This window comes from Anopheles darlingi, chromosome 2, assembly GCF_943734745.1.
Source record: "Anopheles darlingi chromosome 2, idAnoDarlMG_H_01, whole genome shotgun sequence".
NCBI classification, from domain to species: Eukaryota; Metazoa; Arthropoda; class Insecta; order Diptera; family Culicidae; genus Anopheles; species Anopheles darlingi.
Genome location: NC_064874.1, coordinates 44,734,403 through 44,761,902, shown reverse-complemented (window position 1 = coordinate 44,761,902; position 27,500 = coordinate 44,734,403). Strand labels below are relative to the sequence as shown.

Here is a 27,500-nt window from a genome sequence, read left to right as displayed (position 1 = left end):
CCGGTTTCCCCAGAACACAGAGTGAAACGAATATGTTTCGCGTGTTTCGCGAATTTGGCACGGAAATCACAAATCATTTGCAACGCCCGGCTTTCATCGACACACTACGTTCGACTGTGTTGTCCATCCGGAACGAAGCCAATGTTACAGTTACTGACTCCCCCCTTCCTTGCCGAATGCATCCGGTACGTGGTGGCATATGTTTGTGTTGCACAAACGCAGTAGCCTAGGAATAGGTGTTGGTATGGCTGTTAGCAGTCATCGCCTGCTGCATATGCTGCATGTGCAAACACCAGTACTTTAGCAGAAGGTTTTGTGGGTGTAAAGTTTGCTTTCAAATCAGAGGCGATTTTTGACACATCAGAGTTGGCGTTTTTTGATGCAAAAGCATATCGTACAAAATCTCTACCGAAACCTTATCAAATCATGATAAATAGTTTAATATACGCATAAAACAATGATAACTGGGATTTCAACTACTTCCTGCCAACACCAATCATAAAATCAAAGTGCAACGCTGGTTTGTTGGCCTAGTTTCTATAGCTATAGTCGGTTCTACAGAACCTGCCACAATCTGTAGATTTTTAGGAATCCAAAAACTTTCATTCTCCTTTCAAAGCTTCATGGAAAGCATGGACATGATTCGATTTTTTTTGTGTGAACGCTTCCATATATTTGGGTGTGATACTAACGAACCGTGCGTTTTTGCGTCAAAAAAAAAACGCTCGTAAAACGCGTCTGACGTGAAAGCAGCTTAAACGCAATTAATTTGAGGGCTTCCCACGAAACGTTGGTCATCGGAACTAGCTGCGTGCATCCGTGGGGCCTTAAATTGCTCTCGTGGCGTTGACAAGGACCACAGCTCACTCCTCGAGCACTTGAAACAAATACCTAAATCGATCAACAGGAACATCCAACACAGGCCGCAACACTTTTCCAGTGGAAAATCAATTGCGACGAACCAGCCCAACCCCTGGGAGAGCGGGGAAGGAGTTATGCAATTGTCCTTTGTCCGATTTGCGTTTTACGGCAATCTCGGTTTCGGATTCACGCGCAATGGCGTGGCAATGGCCTCCGAAATGGCGCTTCGGGCACGCAATCGCAGACCGATGGACCAGAAATTGCAGAGAGGTCTCTCGGTATGGCCAATTAGTTCGATTTATGCAACATTTTCCCCTCCTTGCTCTGTTGCTCCGTTCCCTTCTTCCACTGCGGATCGAATCTCGGGCCCGACGAATTGGGACACACCCTGGGGCCACCGATTCGCCAATCGACAAAACCGGACGACGAAAGCAGCGGTGTAATTTAATTAAGAATTCTATCGGTGCCTAATTAAAATCGCGCCGATGGAGAACTCTCCGTCTGGTTGGGGTGCTGGCTGGCTGGCTGGCTGGCACTCTCTCAATCCCGGGGCGGCGATCGATCTTTCGAGTGCGTGACGTGGATTGGTTAGATTAAGTACTTCCGCGATTAATTGGTATTCCTGCGTTGCACCGGCGACTCTGCACTCGTCGACGGGCAGATGAAGCCATCGACGTCCGCGTTCTACAGTTTCGGTGGAACAGGGCTAGCTAATTGATTGAACGACCGATTGAAGGTGGATTATGGATTGTGCGTCGCGATAAAAAAAAACGCTAGAGTTAGTTCCACATTCGAATCGGATCTCGGGATTCGCTCGTCGTGTGACACTCGGAAGATTGATTGCTTAGATTTTGCAATCCGCAGGCGAACTATTCTCAATTAAACTTTGTCACACATTAGACTCCATCCATTCGGGTCAATATTATTGAACAAAAACAACGAAATGACCACCGGGAGTCACATACCAGGCGTTGTAGAAAATGGCTGCTAGATTGTTGATACGCAGTAAAGGTTTTCCCAAATAAAGTTGAGCCTCCCCGTTGATGCCGAGAAAAACAAACCAAAAGCCAACTAGCACGCTTAAACGTGCAGGAAAACCCTTACCGAAACCATGGCGACAGTGTAACCGATCGCCGTCCAACGCGGACGCAAAGTTTCGGTCGATCTCCACTAACCGTGGGGCTTAGCAACGGTCTATGCGCTTTGACGCGTGATGCATCGCCGCGGCTGCTTTGTTTTTTTGGTGGCGCTTTCCACCGCCAAGGCTTCATCGGAGGGAGAAAAGCAAAAGCGTTCCACTGTAACCGAAACTGGCATCGCCCACGTCTGCTGTTGCTTCTCTTTATGCCTGTGCAATAGCGAACGCTTCCCTTTTTATGGGAATTGAGCAGCATGTAAACCAACCTCATTGCAGCAGCTGGTTTGGTGTGTAGTCCATGTAACCAGCGGCCATGTTGCACCGCACCGACGGGATCGGGATCGGGATCGACAAAAACGCAGCATCGAGCATCAAACTTTTCCTCCCACCGTTGTTCATACACACACACAAAGCGGGCGAAATAGTCGAGTTTGAACGCGGATACCATCGCCGTCATGAAATGCGAGACGACAAAAACGAACAGGAAAACGGAGGAAAAGCTATTGGCCACCAGCAAAGTAGCAGCGTAGGTTTAAGGTACCATTCTGTGTGTTCGGACTCTCCACCGATCCACCGATCCATGGTTGAAATAAAATGAATCGCGTACAAGCATTAGTCACCGGTTTCGACGGTCAAACTAGGTTTAATGTAAATGCTTGCTACTTTGCAGAAAGGTTGGTGTATCGGTTTCACTCTCTGGCAGTCTGGTGTTGCAGCATTTTATCAGATTCGTACCGATGCGGTCTCTAATTAATGGCAGGTGCAACAAGAGGATCGCAACAGCACCACCATCACCACACTCTGTACAGCTTGTGCTTGTGGTTTGAACAAGTTCGCAGATACTTAATACCAAATAGAGTGCAAGCGCACCGGAGAAGCGTATTTCAATGCTCTGTATGTTGTATGCCAAACTCCTCCTCCTCCATCTCTTCCTGGTGCCCCATCCTCTCTGTAAACGATTTTATTTTAATGTAGCCCACGCTCTGCTCAATCAAAAACGGCGGAAGCGTGCAGAGCAAGTTTCTCATCCGTAAACGCCATAAGGTTTCGTGGATCGCATTCGGGGGAGGGGGTAGCTGGAGGCGCAGGCAGTGTTTCAAAACCATCCAATTGCTATTCCACAGTATTCGCCAATGTACGGTACCACCTACAGAAGCGGCCCTTCCAGTGTAAACATCGCGCTGAACCTCACGCCTTCCTCTTTTCCCTTTGGGTACAGCGCCACGGCATCAAACACACACACACACACCCGGCCGAGTCGAGTTGCCTTGGTCGGACCGAAGCCAAAAAGCCGACTTGCACGGAACGTTGTTTCCGTTATTGCTTTTGTTTCGACCCGGGGGTTTCCGAAGGCATCGAAAGGCACGACAGACACAACACGAATTCCGTGGTTCCGTGGCACATGTCACGTGACGGGTGCCTGGTGCCTGGTGCCTGGCACCGGAGCTGCTGGTTCGCCAACCGTTCGCCCGGTTCTCGTAGGCGTAGCCAGGGTTCCCTGGAATGGCGCGATGGCACCGACAGGCACCAAAAACCCGAAGCCAAAGCCGGAGCATTACTTCCCCTACGCTCCCGATGCCCGTTTGGCCTCCCCTTCCCCTGGAACTCACGCTCGCTCCGGGGGGAGATTGGTGAGTCGTTCGGTTTTATGGGCCGGAAATAAGCAGAAATTGTTCTCGATTTCACGTTTTCCCTGTCAGTTTCTCCCGGATACCGGGACACCGGGCACCGGGTACCGACACGACACACGGGAAAAGTTTAAATTAAAATTTCGTTGACAAAGTAAAAAGCGAAAAACAAACCGCCACCCCCCGGGGGAGACAAGGGGAATGGGAAGGCAACCCGATCTCGGTGGCAACCCGGCCACGGGACCGTCTGACACTGGTGGGCTTAGCATTCGCGAGGAAAACACGGGGCGCGTCTAAAACCATACGCGACACCGATGATGTAACGGTCGGTTGGTCGCGGCTGGAGTTGGAGTACTTTTCGTGTTTTTTTTTTCTTCATTTTTTGGCATCTCCCCGGCATGTGTGGGAATTTGGAATCCGGATCGCAGCACACCATGCTTCTAATCAACGCGCCACACACACACGCACACACAAACACACCGGGCCATGCTACTGTTGTTGGGGTTCGTTTGAAAGGTTATAACGCAGGCCATGGAGTGAGAACACACGAAGGATCGCCCTTCCGCGGCATTCCTGGCACCATTGTTCGGGTCGGACCATCGCTTTGTCGCGCGCATCGCAAAGTGAGCATCAGCATGTGGAATGCATGCGCAACCTGAATGAAATGTGACACAAAATTCCGCTTCGCACAAAGAGCAGCGCGAGAGACGACGTGGCGCTTATTACATTCATCAACCATCGGGTAATTTATCATTGATAAATGTATGTATTCCGATTGTTTTCTGCCGGTGACATGCCGGGCCCCCCACCCACTCCCGGAACAGTAATTTGTGAACACACACACTGCGCTAGGCACGTGCTCCTGGTGCGTGACATACCGCGGCACCGTCAGGGGGCGGCAAGCGGTTTGGAATTTGCATTTGCGTCCGTCATAAATCATTCGAAAATTGATAGTCTACAAGCAATATAAATTATGCCAATTCATTTTGCGTGCGGCAACGCAAACGGCAACCTAACAGCCGTCATCCACCACGCTCTTCACTGCCTCTCTCTCCTCTCTCTCTCTCGTAACAACCTGGAACAGCATATTGCAGCAGCATGATGATGATGCTGACCGGTGCTGCGTGTGATAGAAAAATGCACGAACGCATTCGGAGGTGGAAGCATTCGGGGTGCGCTCTGTGGAACCATTGGGCCTTTCGCCGCCGATGATTGGTTTAAAGCGATTACCGCCGATTGCCGAAAAAAAGAGGGAATTGGAGCAGCAACAAATCGATCAATCGATCGATCGACCGTTGAGGGATGAGGAGGTGGCCAAGGTCTGATCCATCCGAAACGGAAACATTACGTCCAGGTACCGACCGACCCGGTCGATCTCCGGGTCCGGGATGTGATTTCAATCACCATACAACGGAATCAACCTCCCCCCGGGGGGGCGATGGTCCGGCTTTGCTCATTTGACCAGCAAATTGAGTTGCTTTCCTGCGCCGCAATCGCCGCTAAGCGTCGCTTATCGGAACCGCCCGTTGGATGTGGTTCTCTTCCCCGGAGCCGCCGCCTATTCGATGAAATCTGTTTATGATCGCTTTGGTGAGCCCTTTTTTTTCTTTGCGGGAGGGGTTGGACCCCCTAATTTCGATCCCAAATCGGGGCACCAGACAAGCCAAGGCTTTCTTTCTTTTTTTGGCGAGATTTTGGTCCCCTCCTCAGGTCCGGGTATTCGATTAGGGTGAGGATTTTGGCGACCACCGAAGGAGGGGTCGAGACCGATTACGGTTGATGGGGGGCTTGCGTCTCTCGCACGGTCTCCGGCTCCATGCTGTTCACTCGCTACGATGCCCACGGGCCATTACTGTTAATTCAACCACGTTTGAGATGTTTTCCAACTTTTAACATACTCCGCCCTTCCGCTACCAACAGCAGCAGCAGCCACACCATAAACCGCAAACGCGTACCAATGCAAACAGCTGCTGGGCCTTCGGGTTTGGGGTGGGATGGGCCCGCTCTCGAAAAACTGAACGACCATTTTCCAAACAGATAACGATGCATCCGCAGCGCGCAAACTTTTCCAGCGCAAAAGCATCCCCAGTAGCACTGTTTTCGCTCCCCCCCACTGAACGGTCTGGGACCGGGGGGTTGGCTCAAAGTTTTTACTTCGTCGTTAAAATCGTGTGCGGGGGGGGGGGGGGGGGGGGTGGAATGGAAAACCCATCCCATGGTACCGCCCGGTTGGACCAGACCAGACCACCTCTGACCGCCGAGCGGTGAAACTTGTATTTTAAAACGCACGAGAAGATCCCAGATACTTGAGGATGTGCTCCCGGATAGACCGTTTGTTGCCACGCACAGGACAGGAGGGGGAGGGGGATGTCACGGGTGGGAGAATTCACGTCGACGAACAGAAGATGCGCGCTTCAACGCGCCCCCAACGGCAGGGAAGCGGCCGAAGCCAAAGGCCGCCGAATTTTCCGAAAGAAAACTGAGAAAACTGAATGCCAAACTTCGGTTCTTTTTTTTTTGGGGGGGGTTTTTTTCCATTCCCGACAAACTCATCCGTTTTGGCCACTATATCCAGACCCCGGATGCCGTTGGTGTCCTCTGCGTACGTGTCGTTCTGCAGGCGGATTCCACTATTGAACCACCGTTTCTTCGGGATTTTCGGGAGCGTTTTGCGATGCTGTTACCGATAACGGATAGAGTTGTCGGGTGTTCTTAAGGGATAGAGAATCGGTTTTGGGATAAAAGTTTTGAAGAACGAAAGTTTTTCGACCGCTTGGCATATGCGTTCGAGAGATGGATCATTCATCATGATTTTTGTGTTTTTAAAAACCAATCTTTTAACGGCACTGGACTGTGATGTGTCTTCAATTGGTTATTCATGTGTTGTGACATTCAAGCACACGAGCGCAATCGTTATTTATCGGTATCGTCATTTCTACAACTACCAATGCATCCATTGGACTCAACATATTCGCCATTTATGGAGCGGTTTAACGTGCAGTGTTATGTTCAATAAACAACAAGAAATTTAGTGAATGCATTGCAGAAATTTATGTCGCACAAAGCATCTGAGGCAGTTAAAACGTTGAATATTCTATGCCAATAACTGGAATGGTCAAAGAGATGCCATCATTTGATCGCGATTGCACGTTTGGACAGTTGCTCAACAGACTTCTATTTGGCTGGTCGTAAAAACATGTTTTTACTGGATATGCCGTTATCTAATATTTTTCTTCTGTTTGTTATGGAGAAAGTTATTTTAAAGCGCAAAGAAACCAAATAAGCAGAACGACCAGATTTTAATAGTCGTCGTGCAGTAAAATAACATTAACTGCACAATAAGCCACAAGCTGCTTTATGCATCGTTACACTCATAAAACTGCTTTTTGAAAACAGTGGGATTGAGGAATGTCCGGAGCAATCATCACTGTTCCTTGAAATTATCTTGTGGTCTCAATTCGTCCAGTTTGCTGGAAAAATGTTATTTGTTAAAAGGTACCGGATCTAATCTGATCCGGATCTGTATAAATGAATTCAAACGACATAGACAGAGAGTACTGTTAGCAGATACATCCTTGGCCATTAAACTATGAGTAACTTTTAGTTTTTAAACATATACTTGTTACTATTTTACCGCTAGTTATCAAAAAGCCTTTGTCTTTGTTTCTGTTTATGGTTGTTTGTTGCCGATTTTAACCAAGTGCTTATTAAAACAAGGCATAATTTTGTTGCTCGAAGCATTTAAGACAAAAAAAATCTTTGCCTCTTTAACAGTCAAACAGTAAATTAAGCATGTGTTATATTTTAAAGCATGTTCTGTGGCTTACTTTTCGAAACACACCCTAAAATATCTCGTCCATTTTTGTATTTCAGTTAGAAGCATTAGCAAATTCATGTAGCATATGTTACAATTCCTTTATCGTCGGAAATGCAGCGCACGATGAATGAGTGTGTTCATTAACAGATATTTCCTTTAATTTATTGATATTGAATTCCATGATGGTAACGCATTGGCAATCGCGAAGAGCATCGATGGAGATTCAACGAAGCATGAATCTCGTTATAACGTGCTCGTAACTCAATGCTCTTCAGTCATTCAAGCTCGTCCGTCACTTGATCTTAACGGTGATACCACAGCAGATCTGTAACGTGTACTTGAAGCGATAGCGAATTGTAATCGAGTCTCTGTTACTTGAAGGTAGTTTCTTGATCATCACAAACGAGGAGTTTTAGTGATTCTCCTCCCCCTTAAGCGGTTTATTGTATATGCTCACTTCTCGAGTTCGGATTGTAACTAATGGCCATCACCCATATCCAGGAAATTCCATAGAATAAGCTCTAATGGGCGAGGAATTTGCATTCGCATCTCCCTCGATATTCCTCGGAGCTCTCGGGCTTACCACTTTACACTTCAACGCTCTGTACAATAGAATTCAATTGCTTCTCAGAACTCAGTTGCGTAACACTTCCGCACTTCTGCATCAATCTCGCCTGCAGCCTTGTGTTCGCGCAATTATCCTTAATTAGACGATTGCGGTCCGTTACGCTCTATTGGATTAACCTCCAAACACAGCAATGGGTGCAAATGTGTTTAAATATTCCGTAAATACTACTAACATTGATCTGTTCCTGTAACGAGTGTGCCAATGTGGCTTTCAATGCTTCATCTCGATCCAACATCGAAGCGCAAGCAACCGAAATAGGTTGGACTCATCGAACCGTACCGTCTAGTTGCAGTGTGGCGTATTCGACGAACTCGATTGCACAATCATCCTCTCAGAATCTTCCGCTCTTCTCCTATTGTTCCACAACAAACGCGACATCACCACCCGTAACCGGTAGCGTTGGCGCGCTCGGGCAGAGAGGAGCAGGAAATCGTTAAACAAAGCTGTAATTAAATTGTTGAAAAATAAATGTCAATTAATCTTGGGGCCATCGCGGCATCGACCCTCACGCAAACATCTCTTCCCCTCCCAAAAAAGATGGCGGACATCCGTCAACGCCAATGTGGGTCCTGCGTGGGTCGCGCCCCCCCCCCCCCCCCCCCCCCATCACGACGGCTGCAATCAAACTCTCGAACCCCCCACCAACCCCGTCGGGCCGCTCGGGATGGACGGTTGGAAAAAGGCAATATAATTTGATATTAAATTTATTAAAGTTATTTAATTACGTCCGCCAACGATTGCGCTGACCCATTATTTGGCCCCGAATGGCAGGAGGATCACTTTCGCCAGACAACAGCAGCAGCAGCAGCAACAGCGATGGTCACAGTAGTGTCCACATCCACGGACGATCCGGGATAAGGCGTGGGAAAATTCGCGTTCTCGCGAATGTTTTGTTTTATTTTCTCTCTTTTTCGTGGCCTTCCCCACAGCATCATTTTTAATCACTAAAATGCACTCACACTCACGCACATACATACATAGGGGCTGAAGCCATTTCTTTATTGGTATCGGGTTGTCGCTCGTAATGATTGTGAGCTGACCCACAGCAATGGCGGGGAGCCTTGAGCTTTCGCTCATTCCGGCTCACCGTCACGGCAGCAGAGGCCCCAACGAGGGCACGAGCTGCTTATCATCGCGATTCCCGTTCCGTTTCGCTAACTCCAAAGAGTCAGTGAGTCGAAAAATACACAACTTTTATTACTGTCCGGTCGGCCACGCCACTCTGCTGCTGGTTCCGGCGGTTCTGTGCGAGGCAACTTCTAAACAGGCAACAAAAACAGCAGCAACGAAACAGTGCCCCACCGAGAGACAGGCGGCGAAATGATTGTACAAATCTCGTGGAAACTGCTTCCGATAAAAAAAAAAAAACATGGGGACGAGCGAAGTGGGGAGCTAGCAATCTACCACAGGAAGAGAGCAGGAAGAAAGGGCAGCAGCAGAAGCAGCATCCGGTCGGATGTAGCATCCATCCAGACCACCATCAACCAACCGGACCAGCAAAAGCCGGACAGAACGTAAACCACACGAGGTCGTTACATATCAACCGCACCTCAGCACCATTTGCGCACAGCACAGCACACAGCACACACTGACCCCGTTCCCTTGGAAACCCTTTTTTCCGGCAAAATTTTTCCTGATTTTTCCGCTCCACACTCGCGCGCGGTCGGGATCGCTTTTCCGTGTTTTGTTTTGGTTTTTGGTCCAGGCCGGGTGATAGGATAGTAGGTGGCTGGCAGCGTTGTTGACCATCGCGCCCCGGCCGGTGCTCCATCATCCTGCTGTTGGTGTGTGTGTGTGTGTGTGTGTGTGTGTGTCTGTGGAGGGGCGGGTGCTAGTGGGAGGCCGAAAGTTTTCAGTTAAATTTAATTTAACGTGAAACATAGCCCCTGACCGCTTCCGGAAGCGGAGCGCTGTAATTTATCACTGTTGAAACTTGAAACCGGGACACTTCCGGGCCTGGGGTTTTCGGGAGGACCTCGCGCCAGCAGCCGCAACCAGCCAGCGGTGCCTACTCCGTTCACCGCTTCCTATGCTCCTTCTCCTTCTCTGCTGTGACGATGGAAAACGTGAAAATGATGTTTTGCACAAAACTCCATCCCGTTCTGCCTGTCGTTTGTTCCCTCTCTGTCTCTCTCTTTCTCTGTCGAGTGAGTGTTGTCCATTTCGTCGCCAGCACCACAGCAGGCGGCCTGCAGTGCCGGCTGTTGTGGTTTCCCATGACTGTTACGAAACCGATTCACCCGGAACGGATGCGATTAGGTGATATGATACAGGCACGCACTGGCACGCCGACATGGTGACCGGATATCGAAACATCAGGATATGGTGGCGCAGCATCAAACCGAACCCCCGAACCCGGAATGTGGCCCCTCTGTCACGTGTGTAGTGCGGTTCACCGGATTAGACAGATGCCAGTGGTTGCCATGGTCAGCGGGGGTGTGGGGTAGGGGAACGGTAAGCCTTTCAATCAAACTCGATGGGCTTGTTGGGCGACCGTTTTCGACACCTACCACATTCGACACTCCATACGCCGTTTGCTAGGCCTTGCATGGTCTCTTACGTTGGTCAATAATTCATTTGCAGTCGTGAGAGTGAGTGAGTAAACGAGTTTTGTCATAAATCCCTCGTGAGCTTTTTCTCATTTCAACCAATTTACAGTTTACTCTCGACGTAAAGAAGACGACAGAGAGAGAGACTCCTAAGCTCCACAAAAACCCGGCGATGCCATGTATTGGAAAAAGGGTACTACTACGACTACTACTGCACCTGGTGCGTCACGTTTGTGTCGTTTCTTCAAAAATTAATTCCACAAACGGAACGAAAAATCGCGACAAATTTATGGCCGTACGTACGTTAGATTACTTCTCGACACCCCGTGTGTGTGTGTGTGGTTTCTTCGGGGACGGAAAGCAATTCGCCAGTACCAGCTCGAGGGCCTGGTTGTGATTGCAATAAAGATTTATGCTGCTGCTGCTGCTACTCGCTCAGTTCGTGACCCCGCGGGTGTTTGTGTGTGTGTGTGTGTGTGGCTGCCGAGCGCCCGACAATGACAATCCCGGGCCCGGGCCCGACGGATCGTAAAGTGTTGATTTAATTTTGGAATTTGTTTTTTTTTTCATCCCGTTTGGCCAACGGAGGTTCCCGTGTGCATCGGCGAGAAGATCGACAGCACTTCAAACCTAGTATTTCAAACGTACCTTGGACGTCTCGGGGCCACACTTACTCAAGTGCGCACTTCCGGGTTCCGGCCCGGGGAGTTCCGATTTGATTTAATTTTCAAACACGTTCGACCAACCAACCGACCGGTGGTGGTGGCGGTGGTGTTGGTGGACACTTGTTATGAAGAAACGCGCGAGAAGTGCGGTGGTGCCTTCTTGGCCACGTGCAGAACCGAGCATCTAGGTCGCAGCCATAAAGGCATGACCGCACGTTCCACAGAGGAGGAGAAGGAAGGGAAGGGTGACAGAGGGGCGCGATTTAATATAAAGCTCGCCCCACGGTAGCGCCTCTCCGGCGTTCAAGGCTTGGCCAAGGCAGCATTTCCATAAATTTGCCTCCTCGCCCTTTAATTAAATCCTCCCATTCGCGCCGGATCATACTTTCGATAAAGTAAGTGAAGGGCCCGCCTCCCCGAAAGCCTCTCGAAAGTTAATTCTTTTTAGTCTCTTGCTTTGTTCCTCTCTCTCGCTCTCTCTCTTTCTGTCGGATTCCCCGTAATTGATTCGATTACTCTTTCGATCGAGGCCCAAGAATGCGACGACTCCAACAACCTGGCGAATAGGCACTTTGGAATCTTATTTTCATCGGCAGAGAATTCCATTCTTTTGGTTCCCTCCACGGACCTTCCCGGACCTCGTCCGGACAGCGCAAGACCCAGGCCCGGCACACCTGCTGCCGTGCATCCTAGCATAATGGCATGGAGCAGGAGGCTGCCCGCTCCTGTCCTGGCACTCATTGAATTAGGGACTTACACCGGCCAACCGGTTGGCCTTTTGCCCGTCGAGGCCACGCCAGGACGGTAATAGTTTACTGTTATTGTAGTACCGGTCTGGTTGCATGGCATGCCGGTTGACATTACATTTCCCGGTTTGCTGCGGGATGCGCGTGCCTCGGTGACAGCCTCGAGCACCGCATCATCACCAAGGAGACCGTTGCCGTTGTTCCGGGACCGAATGGGATGATGATGGTTGTAAATATAAATATTAATTAAACCGTGCGGCAGCCCATGGGCGTGTGTGTGTGTGTGCTTGTATGGCGGTGTATGCGGTTGTTTTGAATGTAAATTACATTTTCATACGGATTATGATGGGACATCGTCCCGGTATCGTCGGCCGTAGCGATAGCAGCTGGCACTCTCGCTTGTGCTGTTTTCCTCCGGCCCTTCCATCCTGAGACGTGCGTACGGTGGCCACGCACACACACACACGCACTCACGCAACAACGCGTTTGCCGTAATGCAAACACTACTCTCGGCAGCAGCACGTGTGCCCTAGTGGTCCGCATCGTTTCTTGATCGCTTAACCCGAAAAGCAATCAACGCCACAGTGCGATCGCTGGAAACGATGCCGTGTGTGTGTGTCCTACCGTGGTGTGTCCGATTGATTCATTCCAGCCAAGGGCACACCACAGAAAGGTGGCAATTTTACACCGTAATCGTGTTTAATGTGAGCACACACCCATGCACGGCTGCCTCTGCATGTGTGTGTGTACGTGTGCTTGTAATTGATTGTGGCACGTCGATAGAAATTGAATTAAACTGTTCCTCATCGAGCAACTTTCGGGGACTCATCTCTCGTCTCGTGACTCGACGTTAGGGCCAATTGTTAGCTTTCTCTATTATGCTGAGTAACGAGGGGTGGTGGCGGGGTGGTCGCCACCCATGTTTGACTTTCGAATGGAAATTTCGAGAACCACCCCATAAGGTCGACGAGAACCGGCGAGAAGCCATCCAGCAGCACCATTCAGCCAGTCAACGGTGGCAAATTGGTCGACATTAAAATGTCGACGCCTAATGTGGCCCCCGGTGACACAATGCTGGCACGTAGCGACCGACCGACCGACCACCCCAACGCGCATATGCAATTCAAATCCTTCCAATCGTGATTTTGATCATCATCGTCATCATCATCATCATCGTTCAGTCGGGATGAGTGGTAGCACGAAGGAGGAAACCGTCCATCCTGGCGGCTCATAGTCGATTCCGTCGAGCTCTCCCTCAGGAACCGTGGGCACGGGTACGGCGGCAGGCAGTACTTGGAGCGAAAGGCCAGGAGGTGGTTCCGTGTAATAAGCTTTTTCATGGGCGCCATCAGCCGCCTTATGCCGTTGCTTTGCCCGTTTCTCATTAGAGCATCCGGCGACACGAACGAACAGCTCGAGTTCTTGGACTACTGCGCCCCTGCAGGATTCTCTGGGTCTGGGTCTGGGCCTGGGCCTGGAACGAACGGAAATTGTCAACAAGCGTTGGCACGTAACACCCAGCACAGTGTGCTGTGGCGAGAGCATAAAACCTTTCCGTGTGATCGTAAAAAACACGTTCCCTCTAGGTTATGGTCTTGCACACGAACACGAACAAACGATCCAAGGAGGTAGGTGCACGGGGTTTCGGTCCAGCCCGGAGGTCGCAGCAGGCAGCAGGGTAGATATTAAAGAGCGAGATTAAATTAAATCATGCAATGTTTGCCTTCGCACCGGCACCGACCGACGGAGCGGGATTTTTTTTTCTCGGTCGCAGGCGCAGGCCTCACCAGCGAGGCGAGCGGTTCCCTGTGCTAATCGGCACAATTCAGTGCCGTCCGGAGGGTGCACTAGGCGTTTCTAATAAATACAAATTACAAGCAATAATTACGACTATTTTGATAATAATTTTCTTTTTTCTCGCTCCCCACCTCATGGTACTCCGGTGGCACCAGAAGAAGTTAATCCCAGTAGTAATGAAGCGGACCCACACGGCACAGCAACACCACAAGACCTAGTGCACCACCCACGCACGCCACGCACGCACGCCATGCCACGTACACACATACACACACACCCGTACACAACCTAGCCCGTATCCCGGGGAATGGCTAACGTCGTCTGTCGTTCTCGGAAGGTGTCGCAAGCCCTGGGGTTTGGGGAAAGGGAAGGGAAAAAAGCTAACTTCACACACGATTAGTTTTCCCACCAGGGAGAGGGGGAGGGGCAGTGTTCAGGAAACTTTGCTACTCCTAATTTCCACATCGTCAAGCAGCAGCAGTATTAGTAGCAGTGGTGGTAGCAGTAGTAGTAGTAGTAGAGTAGGGCGTAGTACCACAGTTGCCGACTGGGGAATGTAGGGAGACACCCCGAGGCATCGAGCAGCAGAGTCGCTAGATGAGTGGATCGCTGAGGCAAGGGGATTGTGAAAATCGTTTGATTATAGCCACCGTAATCGCTGCTCTATATGCAACACTATTTTGTTTGTCGACAGTGATTCACGGGTATGTGGAGCGGGAGTCGGGTATCAAGGGTGGGAAAAGGGGATGGGTATGTTGGGAAACTTTACCATTTGCCCCATTGATTTACTCTCGGCGCATAAATGTTACGACCTTACGTGCAAAAGACGAGAGCGCGTGAGGGTGATGGGAGGAAACACGATTTAGGTCTTAATCGAAGTGAGGAGCACAGGGCGAAGCCATGCCAGGCCTGTGTACCACTGGTGCTTTCTGGCCGGTGCTAAACAGCCGCCGGCTAGCACTGGAATGTGATTTAAATTAAACCCTTTGCCACCGAACGCCTCGAACTGCCGGGAGTGGCTTGGTTCGTAATGAAATGTAAACTGTGCGTCCTCCTGCTAGGATGCCTCGCAGTGCGGTATTTTAATCAGCAAATCAAACATTTTTGCGTTTGGACTCGGTCCGCTAGCCTGTGTTCGCATAGCCCGATGGCAAGATATTGAGAAGATATGGAAAACATAAAAGGATCCCCGGCTTGGAATGTTTACGCTTTCATTGCCTTTCAAATATGTTGACCATCGCAAATCAATCAACCTTTTAGTCTCCAATCAGCATAATTAAATAGGAAGCCTGTTCTGCGTGTATCGTCACGTGGGCGAAAACGAGTGGAAAAACTAACCGGGAAAACTACCGGTTCAGTGGCTTTTCGGTTAAGGCCCTTCTACACGTACTGCGAAAATAACGAAAAAAAAACCATAAATATTAATTAAAATCATCAAAAACGTTTATTTATTCAAAGAATACACGATTTTCAGCGCAAATCGGTTTATATTCCACCGCGTTAATTCGAAGCGCAAGCGTCTTGATATTTCGCATTTCTGTCGCGGTCTGTGTAACTAGGGCTTAATGCAATCCGTTTTGACAGGTGACCGGTTATCTTGCGCAAATCTTGGGGGTAACCATGGCAACGCATCCCTATCTTGTGACCGGAGGCTGCGCGCAGGTAGAGTAAAGGGGACAGCTATCTGGCCGCAGCCGAGTGATTTGCGTTTCAACGAGATCAACCGAAATCAAAGTAAGCTGGGGCGCGCGTTGGGGGACAAATTCAATCGAGACTCCGAAGAGCAAAGTCCTCCAAAGCGAGCCGGGAAAAGTGCAGGGAATCGAAAAGTGATATCCGCGTAGTGCCGATCTTTTGTGAAGTGTTTTTTGCCCCTCTCCCGGATTTAGATTTCTTTTTATCACGTCGAGGGGGAGACGAGATTCGATTTCAGAATGAATTTTATGCAGTACGGTTGCACCGATTACGAGACGCTCCGTACTCGGCTGGTGCCGTATTTGTCGGCGCTCAAAGCCCGTGATTTGTACAGTGCGTGTTTCGGATTTCGAACGGCAGCTTTTACCGGATCCATTTCGAGTCGCTCGCCATGATGCTGCCTGCCAAATTTACTAATGGAGCCTTTTTCGTTGCGGCGTGACTGTTACGCAACGGTCGGTCTTTCTTTTGCAGGCAAACCTTTCTTCACCGGACTTGATGAGCACCTGAACGACGATGATGGTAGCGGCGGAGGTGGTGGCGGCGGCATTGGCAATGGTGGCGGTGGATTCCTTGGAGGCAATCAGCTGCAGCTCAACTCTCCGGCCCGATCGTCGCCCCACTCGAACGGATCGGAAACAACGGAGCGCTTCTCACGGAAGGTATTCGTCGGCGGTCTGCCACCAGACATTGATGAAGGTAAGTGGACTGGGGGGGGAGAGATGCGTTCGCAATTTTGCCTTCGCAATTAAAAGCAACTGTGGCCAAGAGCTACTGCATGGTACGCCTGTGCAGGTTTATTTCATTAAATTCCCCGCCAAGCAGCACCCCTACCCGCCTCTAGTGCTTATGACATCGTTGGAAAGCTATTGGGGAGATGCAAAAATTATTAAAATTCTACACCATCCAGTTTCCCAATGGTGACTGCGATCGGTTTCCGAAAGTTCAGCATCACAAATGGAGACGACCATGGTTGCATTGTTCACTGTCGAAGCACGGAAGGAGACGTTGGCAACGGCAGCGGAAGTTGGGCATCTGTAGCAAAGGCTTCCAACGTACACGATTCCATTCGTTTCTTTTGTATTTTTTGCCTCAGCATCCAGATGGAGTTGCCCTTTGTTGATTTTATCAAAAACCCTGATATCAACCAACGTGTGTATTTGTGTAGCCACGAATATTTGATCGATCCCTATCCGTCCAACAAAACCATCTAAGCAATCTCATCTTAGTTCGTCCGAAGGCTATAACCTAGGCAGCTTCCAGCAGATGACCTAAAATGGAATCCTCTGGTTGGTGTTTTATTCATTGAATCTCTCCCCCCTTTTTCCGGCTACCTGACAGCCACGGTTGGATTCCATTTCGTGGTACACACTTGATGGCAAAAACTTCTGAGATCGATGGACTCTCAATGGTAGAGACAATGACCGGCTCCAGGACGCGCTGGAAACACTCAACCCGGAGTGGAAGGGGAAATCCAAATTGTAAGCCACGCACATGCTGTGTCCGCCATCGGCTACTGTGTTTCTGTTGTTCGGTATTTTGCTCCCGAGTTAAAATCCGAAACTACAACACGACGGCCGCTACTGCTAGTGCCTAGTGGCCTGGCTCTGCACTGAGGAAATAATTTGCTCCCGTCCCGTGGCGTCCACTTTCAGTCCAGCCATCCAAACGCCCACCATTACCCATGATAACAATGAACCAACGTCTGCTGTGGGTCCATTACATACTTCCAAAGTCCGGAATGTTTCCAATTGCGCCAGGGCTACTGTAATTTATCGTTGCACTCTGTATGCCAGCCAGCTTTGGCATTAAGTTTCAGGCCTTGGCAAAGGTACGTGTTCCTACAAGAATCCCTTCTTGCTCACTGCTACAACAACAGAGTGTCTCGAGGTATCACAAAATCGGGGTCCACCCGGGCCAAATGTGTGCCCACTTTACCATACATAAACTCTCATCTCACTCCAGACTAGCGCCATTGGGCTACGCCATGCTCTATGCCGTTTGCTGCTGCTGCCGACAAGAGTATAGTTTGTTTCTTCTTAATGAATTACTGCGTCATCTGGGACACGTTCTCAGCCCGTGTGAATTGTTGTCCACCAACGGTTCCGGCTTCCGTATGCAGATGCATGTGTGTTAGCACAACCGGGGCTCTTATGGGGGTCGACCAGGGTAACATTTTTCGAAGCAGGCGAATATGTAGCAGCAACTCTTCTTTTCTGCATGGCACACTGGCCGATTCTAGCAGTAGTTCCTCCTGTCGGAAGTATGGCAAACAAAAGCATGATTTACGAGAATCAACATCTTCGTAAACATCATAAATAACTGACATCTTCTGTCCACTGACCCATGAGACGAAGTGTGAAATGGCAAACAATTTGTTTTGACCTATCTGCTGCTAGGACTCGCTAGAATGGAGCTATCCTTGACAGCAGACCATGATGCAGGCACATCAGCTCCGGATTATTGGCTCAACCGACGACGTTCGTCCATGGTTCTCCGTTAGCTACTGCTATGTGCCTTCAGTATGGTCTATCCTCTCTTTACATCCAGCAGGCCGTCACCATGCATCTCCATGGAATTCTTTGATGAGCGTGAATCATTGCTCTAATTGCTCTGGAAAAACAAATTGGAAACAGAGTAGTCAGGACTGACTCCGGGCTGTTGATACTGGAACTGCTGCTGCAAACTTCAACTGAATTCGATAACTCACCGAGCCGCCACTTATTCATTCCAAAGCACTACCCCGAAGATGGTATCTCGCGGGGACGGATTAATTCTCGCCCATCAGCCGCGCACAATTGGCCTGGGTTTGGATTGGGGCGGAGGGTGTTGAAGGTAACTAAATTAAAATGCACGCCCGGAAGCGACTCAGTGAAACATCAAACGCGTTCGCGCAAACCGTGTCGTGCCGGGTATTAAATTACTACCCTCCCGAGTAATCGTCTAACTTTTCAACTGGCCAACTTGCCAACGCCTACCATTCGTTGGGCCGGTTGCCGGTTCTTTACCGAGTTCCGAAAAGTTGCGAAACATTTCCCAAACTCCCAACATTCATCAAGGATCTAGGTTTTCTCGTTTTGTTTCACGTTTCACAGACCATTCCGGTGCTTCGTCGCAAATGAGAGCACTGGACGAGGTCCAGTACAAGAAGCTGTAGCAAAAGGTCCGTCTGTCTCTACACAACAACTCCTGCACTAATTTGTCTTCAGCGGGAGGCTGCGATCGATGGTACTTTCTCTGAGCCTGTAGCCTAATGAATCAACGGCATTTGCACAGTTTATAAGCAACGAAGTGGAGGCCAAAGAATGACGCACCCAAGAAAAGCCTTTTGTGCCTTGAGCAGTACCCTGCATTGCGATGGACGATCGACGCATCTTTTACTGGTACGGAGTAAAAAACAGGCTCTTAGACTTGCTTATCTCTCGTACAAAAAGGCTCGGCTCAGTTGATCCGACGGAACTTCTTAAAGTGAACATTTACCAATCTCTTTTTAAAACGTCCATCGGTAACTATCGACGGTGCACACCGAGATTCTCCCGGCCGAAGTGGCCCGGTTGTTCGCTTTATATATGCCACAAAATATTTATGATGTCTTCCTTCCATTCGACAAACCCTTGGTCTCCGCTTTCCCACTGCGGTTAGGACAAACGAGCGACAAGCGCGTACCACTAGAACTACGAAATTCCCCTGGAGCCTGTCGGCATGTACCATCCAAGTGGACCCCTGCAAGAACTCGTTAAACTGCACAGAGCACTGAGTTTCTGCTATCGACGAAACTTGAAACTCTCGTTCCGTCGTACACTCAAAGTAGTGCTTCACAATTCTCGGGCTGTAGTTCGGAGGCGGAGGAGAGAAGGGTATACGTTTCGTGTTTCAGTTTCCGGCTTTCGGCACTCTGCTTCTCAACACACTGATTCGCGATGATGTGGGTAAGAAGGAAAGAGTTTTAGTCGAGACCTCGAGGGCCCGCGCGCGCACACACACCTGACGATGTTCATTTTATGGAGTTCTCCTTCAAATGCGCCCGCCGGCCCTTCAAGAATGATTCAGATTTTAGTGCCCGTGCCACTCGTGGTGCCGTGCAAACCGCACCACCTTCCTTCTGCAACGGTCGTGGAGGGAAACGTAAAATAAAATACTTAGTAATTGTGAACGTCGGTTATGCGGTTCCGCAAAAGAAATGGAGTGTTTCCCTTCCCCTCGGCCGTTCTTAGGTAACAGCTAATGTTTGCAGTTGACGCTAGGGTGCCGTGTTCGAGATGCGGACTTTTAGCTGAACAACGCCTGCTCTATTCGCTATTCAACTGCACTAAAGAGCACTGGGTCCACAATGACCATTTCTTCTCCTTTCGCACTTGTCACTGAAGTGAAGGACAAACGACCGTTTGGTCACCGTTTTGGCAGGACAGGACGGACAGGACAACGATAACGCTTAGACCACAGTCTACGGTGTGGTATCGGTGGCGGTAGCTTTTTAATTAAATACTGGCCATCAAATAAATGGCCATAAAAACTATTCTTCGATGCACTGTCCGAGAAGTGAATGGTGGATGATGGCCACACGCGCGCCCTGTTGGTCGCATGAAAACCCTTTGAACATTAGCGTGAAAGCTCGAGCAATTTGTCAGACTTCATCGTCACGTTTGCTGTAGCTCGTCATGGTTATGCTTCCCCTTGAATACAAGGCTCGCTCTCTTCATAGTGGCTCTGTTCCGAGACCATCTATTAAATACCGCTTAATGTCCAATTCAAACAACATTTACATTTTGTCACCAACGCTAGTATCGTTCCGAGGTAGAAAAGTACCCGGCTCGGTTCGGCTCGACTCTGCACTGCAGTACAGAGCTCGGTGCGCTCTGAACCGACCCAGGACGCAATGGCGGCTTCAGAACGGAACGGCAAGAAAATGGCAGAACGACGATATTCTTAAATTAATTGCTCTGATATCTACTAAATCATTTCGCTGTTTCACACATTTCGCCATGGCCATCATACCGTGGTTGGAGATGGCTCTCATAACTCTGTGTGACCGGCTGCCGTAGCTCCCGCCGTTCCTATTTATTTCTCATTTTCCTCTGTTCGTGGACGCAACGGTTTGATATCGTTCTTGCAAATTGATATATACATTCATGCTATACTCTGTAGCAGCCATGAGCCAAATGAAATTCTCACATTTCATTATCCCAAATGGCTGGAAATGCGAACTTGAGATGAGTTATTTCAACATTCATCAATAGAACAAAAGAGGCCTTGCATATGTGTGTAGCATATGTGATCAATATCTTTCATCCAATCGATGAAATTACAAGACTCTGTCGATTTTGTTCTTGAAAGATTAAGAGCAATCTCTCTGCAATGAAACTATTATTCGTATGATCGATGTATGTAGCATCTCGCTATTTTCCCTTGAAGTAACACAACGAATTGTTTATTAGCAGAAATTCAAGCTACTTCTGTTCGAAGCAGCACAAGAAAATACAGCATAAGCTACTCAGGCTGATTATTTAAGACTTTCCGATCCACCTCATGGTACCAATTGTGTGCGTGTTCATTGTAATGGTTTATTGCCATTAAGCCTAATAGCCAAATGTTCAGAACCCATCACAACAGCTCGACATTCTACTACAAAGACATTGGCTAAACGTCCGGCTAGCAATACGAATGTATGATGCTCAGACCGAGTGACCAAATGGATACTGAGCTAAATTAAGTTAGCAAACATGGGTGCTTGAATGTATAGCCATACCCTTCATAATGTGTGATATGTCCCAGACCGCCTCTCCCAAACATAGAACTAACCAACCAACACAACCAATGAACATGTCTCCCTCTACTTACGCATCGTTTACTCCGTATCCCTCTTCCAAAAATTGACTTTCCGCCAGCGGGACTTCCGTTTATTCTAATTACTTTGCCTTTGTGCCACCGCACGGCTTGTGGATGTGTCTTCGTTTGCTTCCAAGAGAAAAAAAGGCTACGACGCACAGGAAGACGAAGATGACAGGATGAATCTTCGAGATAATCATCTCCGAATTCAGTGCGGTCCCGAGCACCGTGTGACATGGGCTCATTGATGTGACAGGTCGTTTAGGTGTACCCATTGTTAGCAGACCTACTGCCCGGTGTCTGCTGGTGTCGTGTCCGGTAGGAGATAAATGTTGTAATTATCTATCCCGTAGCACACCGCAGGGGTGATGAAAGAGGCCGGTGAGGTGGGCGAAACCTAGCGGCCATCAAATTTGGGCCCCTGCAGAACGGTAGGAGGAAAACGCATTAAACATAACTGTCACAAGCTTGATCCTTCCCAGCAGTAACCTTCCAGTTAGTGATCGGTACCAGTTAGTTTCGAGAAGAATTCTATTTCTTTACTCCTACTATTAAATGGAATGACGATTCTGGTGTAGCAATACAAACATAATCAAATCTAGGAACCAAATATTACGAACGCACAAACATAAATATGAATGATACGCATGTGTTGCTCGATATACATAGATATACATGGCATATTAAGCAATTTCAGAAACTCGATCATCAATTAGTCAACATTAATGACGGACTTTATGAGAAATAGAGAATGAGGAAGTCGTTGTGACCTTTGATACCATTCTTGGCCCGACCTTCAAGAACTTAATAAGCGAACCGCCATTATACAAAATCGTTGAACGAAAGTCGTTTACGCGTCGTTTCGTTCGACTCCATACGAAGAAATTGTGTATCAATCGCTTAAGCAACCATATAAATATATCTTAATCGCTTTGACAAACCATTCAAAGCAATGCTTAAAGTAAGAATATCTTAAGTTGGGGAAATTCGCTTGCGGATTCATTCCTCAGAACAAAATGTATGAGAAACCCTTAACTTGTATGAGATTAAGTACACTTAACGAAGCATATTTATGGAGCTCCTTATCTACGCCACCTGTTACAGACAACCGAAGTGATGCCATTAATTTGTTCACGGTGGCTGCGTGGATATAGTTTATTGGTGGAATTTATACGCTCAGCTCTAAACAAACTCGAAAGCCTTAAATGCCTCCATCGTGTTCTTTGAATTATTGTATGGAGAAATAATGTTCATTCAAGATACAATGGGTCTGCTAAGAATCTGTTTAGTATATTATTCATAGCGTTTAATTCGCTTTCATTATTTAAGATACCATATATTCAATTTTCTTTCAATCCTGAGCTGTATTCTTGATTGAAGAGGAAATGAGAAAATGATCCAAATGATTTGCAAACTAAACTTCTTCAATCTATCTTTCTTTCAGAGGAAATCACATCGTCTTTCAATACGTTTGGGGATCTGATCGTCGATTGGCCTCACAAAGCTGAATCGAAATCATACTTCCCGCCCAAGGGATACGCGTTCCTTCTGTTCCAGGTAAGTTTCTTTCTGGGTTCCATCAAACGCAAAGCTGCCTTTCTACTTTTGCAGATCATCGTGCGTTACCATTATTTGGAACACTAACTATATAAGCGAAAATGAGTAAAAATCACAAGCATGTTGACAAAGATCTATCGTTTATACCCCCCACACACACACACAAACCGGTGGTAGACCTTGTAGTATGCCAAATTTACCGTTCTCAGAAACCAGTTACCCCTAAGCTTTCCAGCCATTGGTCAAACAACAGTGCGCCTTAGTGTGCTAATTGGATTATAGGCAGCCAGTTGCTGCTGAGAAACGGTCGGCATTGACGTCAGTCGACCGGCAACTCCCAACACGAGACAGCATGGAGACTGCTGGAATGGTAGTGGGGGATGCTCTGTTCGTCGGGATACAAATCATGGAAAATCACGTTCGCAAGATCTATCGGCTGAAAGATGATGGACAGTTGGGGGCGATGAGCGTGGCCAACTTGACGAAACGTCGTTTGTCCAGGGCCACACGAGCATGGCATTACATGAAAGCGTGGTCGAAGAGACAGATACTGGGCCCGCGGTGACTTACTCGCAGCGACCAGGGTTTTTCATCAATGCTCGTTGAAGCATGGCGCTGTCCTTAACACGAAAGATGAATCACGGCCCTTCAATGAATCACAGCGGATGGGTCCTGTGTTGATTGAATTATGAACGTTCGCTGGTTGGTGGTACACTCCACCTCGTCGATGCCAGCGGCGCGAGGCTTGCTGGAACGGATCTCTCTAAAGTCCAGAGCAACCACAAGACGTGCTCACGGTAGATGACACTGCGTGTTTACCCAAGGATGCAACCGCCGGCACCACCACCAATCTGTGGCCATTGATGGTATTCAATGCCGGCCTTCTCTACCGAGGTTTTTGTTTTTTTTTTTTTGGTTTACGCTGTTCGTTCAACGAAAGAGAACAGCCTCGTAAGGCTATGGTCACTAGATACCCGACGTTGGATTACTTTCTCGCTTACCTGTCCTTGTTTCGCTGACGTATCCTTATGAATGAGAATGTCATTTGTAAGAAGCTTTATGTTCAGCTTTTAGAATGACATGACCGCTAGGCTAGAACCTCTTTTTTTTTATTATTTTTAAACTTGAATGATAGACGATGCAATGAAGTTTTACGTTAGCTGTGGTTGATCGGAATTGATCCCCTGAAGACGGAGCGTTACAGAATGCTAGTTGCTTGTTTTGGGGACTATTTTTATCCAAATTCTAAATTTTGTATTATGTTTTTACAAGTCATTGTTTATCATGAATGGTGTATTTTAACGGGCTTTTCAAATATTTGAGAACACCTAAAGAAAGTTACAGGAAATTGAAAGATTCGAATTCGAATAGAAAGCTACACAATAGTGTGCCAGTTTCAAAGCATTTGTTAAAACTAGCAAAAAATAGCAGAAAAAGTGTCCTACACAACAATACATCAACCTTATCACAATATCCCAACGAACTAATTAATCACTATCACGCCCCGACCATCAGCGCACCATTACCGATTCGTACGGTGTGAAGATTTATTCTGCTACGATTAATCTTTACTTCGATGGTTCTCACCTCCAACGCTTCGCCGATACCATCCGTGAACGCCAAGTTTTTTTTTTCCTTGAACGACAGAGCAGCCACACAGCGGTGCTGCCAAAATCCCGGTGAAACCTTCGTTTTTATCGCCCGAACTTTGTTAGTCTCCTCCGCGAGCCCTCGTGGATACACGTTTCCCCCCTGGGGACTCATTATTAGCGCACAGCACCGTTGAACGAAGCAAATGGCACTGAAGGACGACTGAACGAACGGAACAACAACCGAACGTCATTTCTAGTCGCTTGGCTCTAGTGCTTTTGACTTCGTTTTTGCTTGGGATTAAAACAAGATCTGGGAGTGTTTCACGGCAGAAGCCTGGAAATCCAGGGGGAAGTACGGGGAGGCGGGAGTGGTATGCGATGTGGTAGCACCTTTTCACTGCTTTTTATCACATTCTTGCGTAACCATCCGATTGTGAAAAGAAAGCACTATTCTTGTGTCGAGCAAGATTGTTCGCAGCTGTCCGGTGAACGGCTTTGTCGAACGCTTCAGTTCTGCTTTTAGAAGACTTTCTTATCGTCATTTAGCCGCTTATTCTTTAGGAGTCGCGCTACTTACCAGGATTGGTCCCAAATCATCTGGCGATTAAATTATAAGCCCGCGCGATATCGCCGAGCTACGACTCCGGTCTTCCTCCCCCTACGTCCCTCTCTATCTCTTTCTCTCTCTCTCTCTCTCTCATCTCTTTTCTGATTCCGACGGCCAAGGACAACCTCTCCAGGGAGTAAACCGCCACCTACCCATGGGGCCGAATATTTTTCATTTCTTCGCCCTCGGTTTCTGCTTCTTTATTGCGAAATGAATTGAAAAATCCAACCCCCTGCCGCTCCTGAAACGACTGATATCCTGCACCGTTCAGTGTCACAACCCTGAGAAGCAATTCAAAGTTCGAACAGAACGTAAAACATTGGGGCAGTGGTCGAAAGAAATGTGTTAATCATCGGAAAGGTTGTAAAAGTTTGAAACTTATATCCTCGACTTATGCTGCAGAGAATCGAAACTTTTCGTTTTTGTTCCCGCTGAAAGTCCTGTTATTTCAGCAATGGCTACCGGAATGCATTTTAGTTTTTCTTTTTGGTTTTTGCTTTTTTAGTAAATTTGCTATTCCAAGCGTGAATAGTTTGAAACATGGCACTACCATCTATCAATCGGATAAGTTAAGCGAGCCAGATTCTTCGCTAAGATAGCCAACAACCCTTGCGTTGGAAAACTTGCTTTGAGTATTGGCCCGAGTACGACGTTGACGTACATGTTGGAAAACGGACACGAGAATGTTACGAAGAAGTAAAACAATGCCGCCTTTTCCGCTCCAAACCATACTATATACTAACCTTCCTGCTTAAGAGAAGAAGAAAGACACGAAGAGCGGTCACTTTGTCTAATTTTTCCCTTACGTAGCACTCCGTGAACCGTTCAATGCAGCTGCCGGATCTCAAGGCTAACACAAAAGGCATGATAGGGGGCGTCGGCAGAGGGTGCTTTGTGTGTTTGTCGCTACAAACCATCGCCAACCCCAATTTACTATCGACATTCGCTCCCTTATCAAACGGTTCCTTTGTGCAGCAGTAAATGCTTACTGATTCGTCCTACTTTACGGTCGAGTTCCGCCCTGTGTAGGCCATCCTCGGACTCGCTCGCACCATGTGCCGGTTAGTAGCCAGCGGGCAGCAGGCCCCCATGCCCATTAGCTTCGCTGCGGGGCTTTCTCCTTTCCTTTTGCCGTACCGGGCTCCAACGACGCCATCACCAGTGCGCCAGCTAAAATGGCCTTCTATGTTATTGTTGACATTTTGCCGTGTTTCTCTGTCTTCTCGATGACACCTTTCAATGGTAGCAAGCGAGGGATTTTTTTTCTCTTCTCTTTGTTGGTAAAGTAGGCGTGCGATTGTTTCTGCCCCCGTTTCTTATCCTGGAGACATAGATATGGCAAAACGGTTTACCGAATCTCTACACACACCCTTACATCCGTGTCTTCTACTATCACCATGCCAATGGTCATTTTTACGGGTCTTTTCTTCATTCGCAGTTTCCTTGAAACAATGCCTTTCCATGCTTCAAAGGACAAAACGACGGAAAACGATCAGCTTTAGTTACATTGTTGTAATGCCCATTCTCATTCTCTGGCGACATCTTGTAGGAATGTCTTATCAGATGGTTTAAATCGTGGTAATCATTATTTGAAGAAGGCAGAAATTTCTTTCATCGATTGGCAACTGTTGGTTCCCAGAAGGGATGGGCTCGAATGCTTTGTTCAGTCTTCTCACAGACAGCATGACAATGATATTCATTATCTTCTTCCTAAAATTAAAATCTAAAACAGATTTTGCTCTTCCATTTTCATTTTACTGGAATTTTATATATTTTTATTATAATATTTTATGTTTATTAAATTCTTGAGGAAGAGAAAACGGTTGCGTATGGTACGGGACAGTATAATCGTTTCCTAAAATCAGGAGTAGCCGTGGTCTGCATAATCTCTTCTCTGAATGTTTGATTTGAAATGAAGATGCTGATTCATTATTATCTGAATTTTGATTAGTCTTTGAATATGAGGCTTTGGGTTTTATACTTACAGCGGCGAAAATTCAAATGAGAGCATCACATTCACGTTCCAATTCTGTTACATTGGAACTTCTAAGAATCGCACATATTTGTTGGCTGGAGTTGGCCACAACGGCGAGTCTTTTTTGTGCTTCGCAATGTCTCGGAAACATCCCTAACTTCTTCAATGTAACAGTTGGTCGGACTGATTCCGAAGTTGAGCAAGGTTTGCGATGTCGCTACTTGTTCTTGGTACGTTTTGCTTCGCAAACTTGGTACCACAAAACATGACCAACACTTTTCCTCGATGCCCTTCACTTCTGGAAAAGGAGTCTTGTGGCAAGAACTGGTTAGTCTGATGCATGCGAAAAACGTTCCTAGAACAAACACGGAATGTATGGTTTCAAATACTGGATTACAGTACAGCGATAGATTGAAAGA

General features: G+C 47.8%; 1 protein-coding gene across 11 annotated transcripts in view; it reads left to right on the top strand.

Moving 5' to 3' along the window:
* LOC125949255 (cytoplasmic polyadenylation element-binding protein 3-like) overlaps positions 1-27,500 on the top strand; it is a 247,030-nt gene that overhangs the window by 217,423 nt on the left and 2,107 nt on the right. For all 11 annotated transcript variants that reach the window (XM_049676126.1, XM_049676131.1, XM_049676134.1 and 8 more), the window contains exons 6-7: positions 15,999-16,223; positions 22,795-22,907. In XM_049676126.1, the coding sequence (XP_049532083.1) occupies positions 15,999-16,223; positions 22,795-22,907 (338 nt within the window). The remainder of the gene's footprint in view (positions 1-15,998; positions 16,224-22,794; positions 22,908-27,500) is intronic.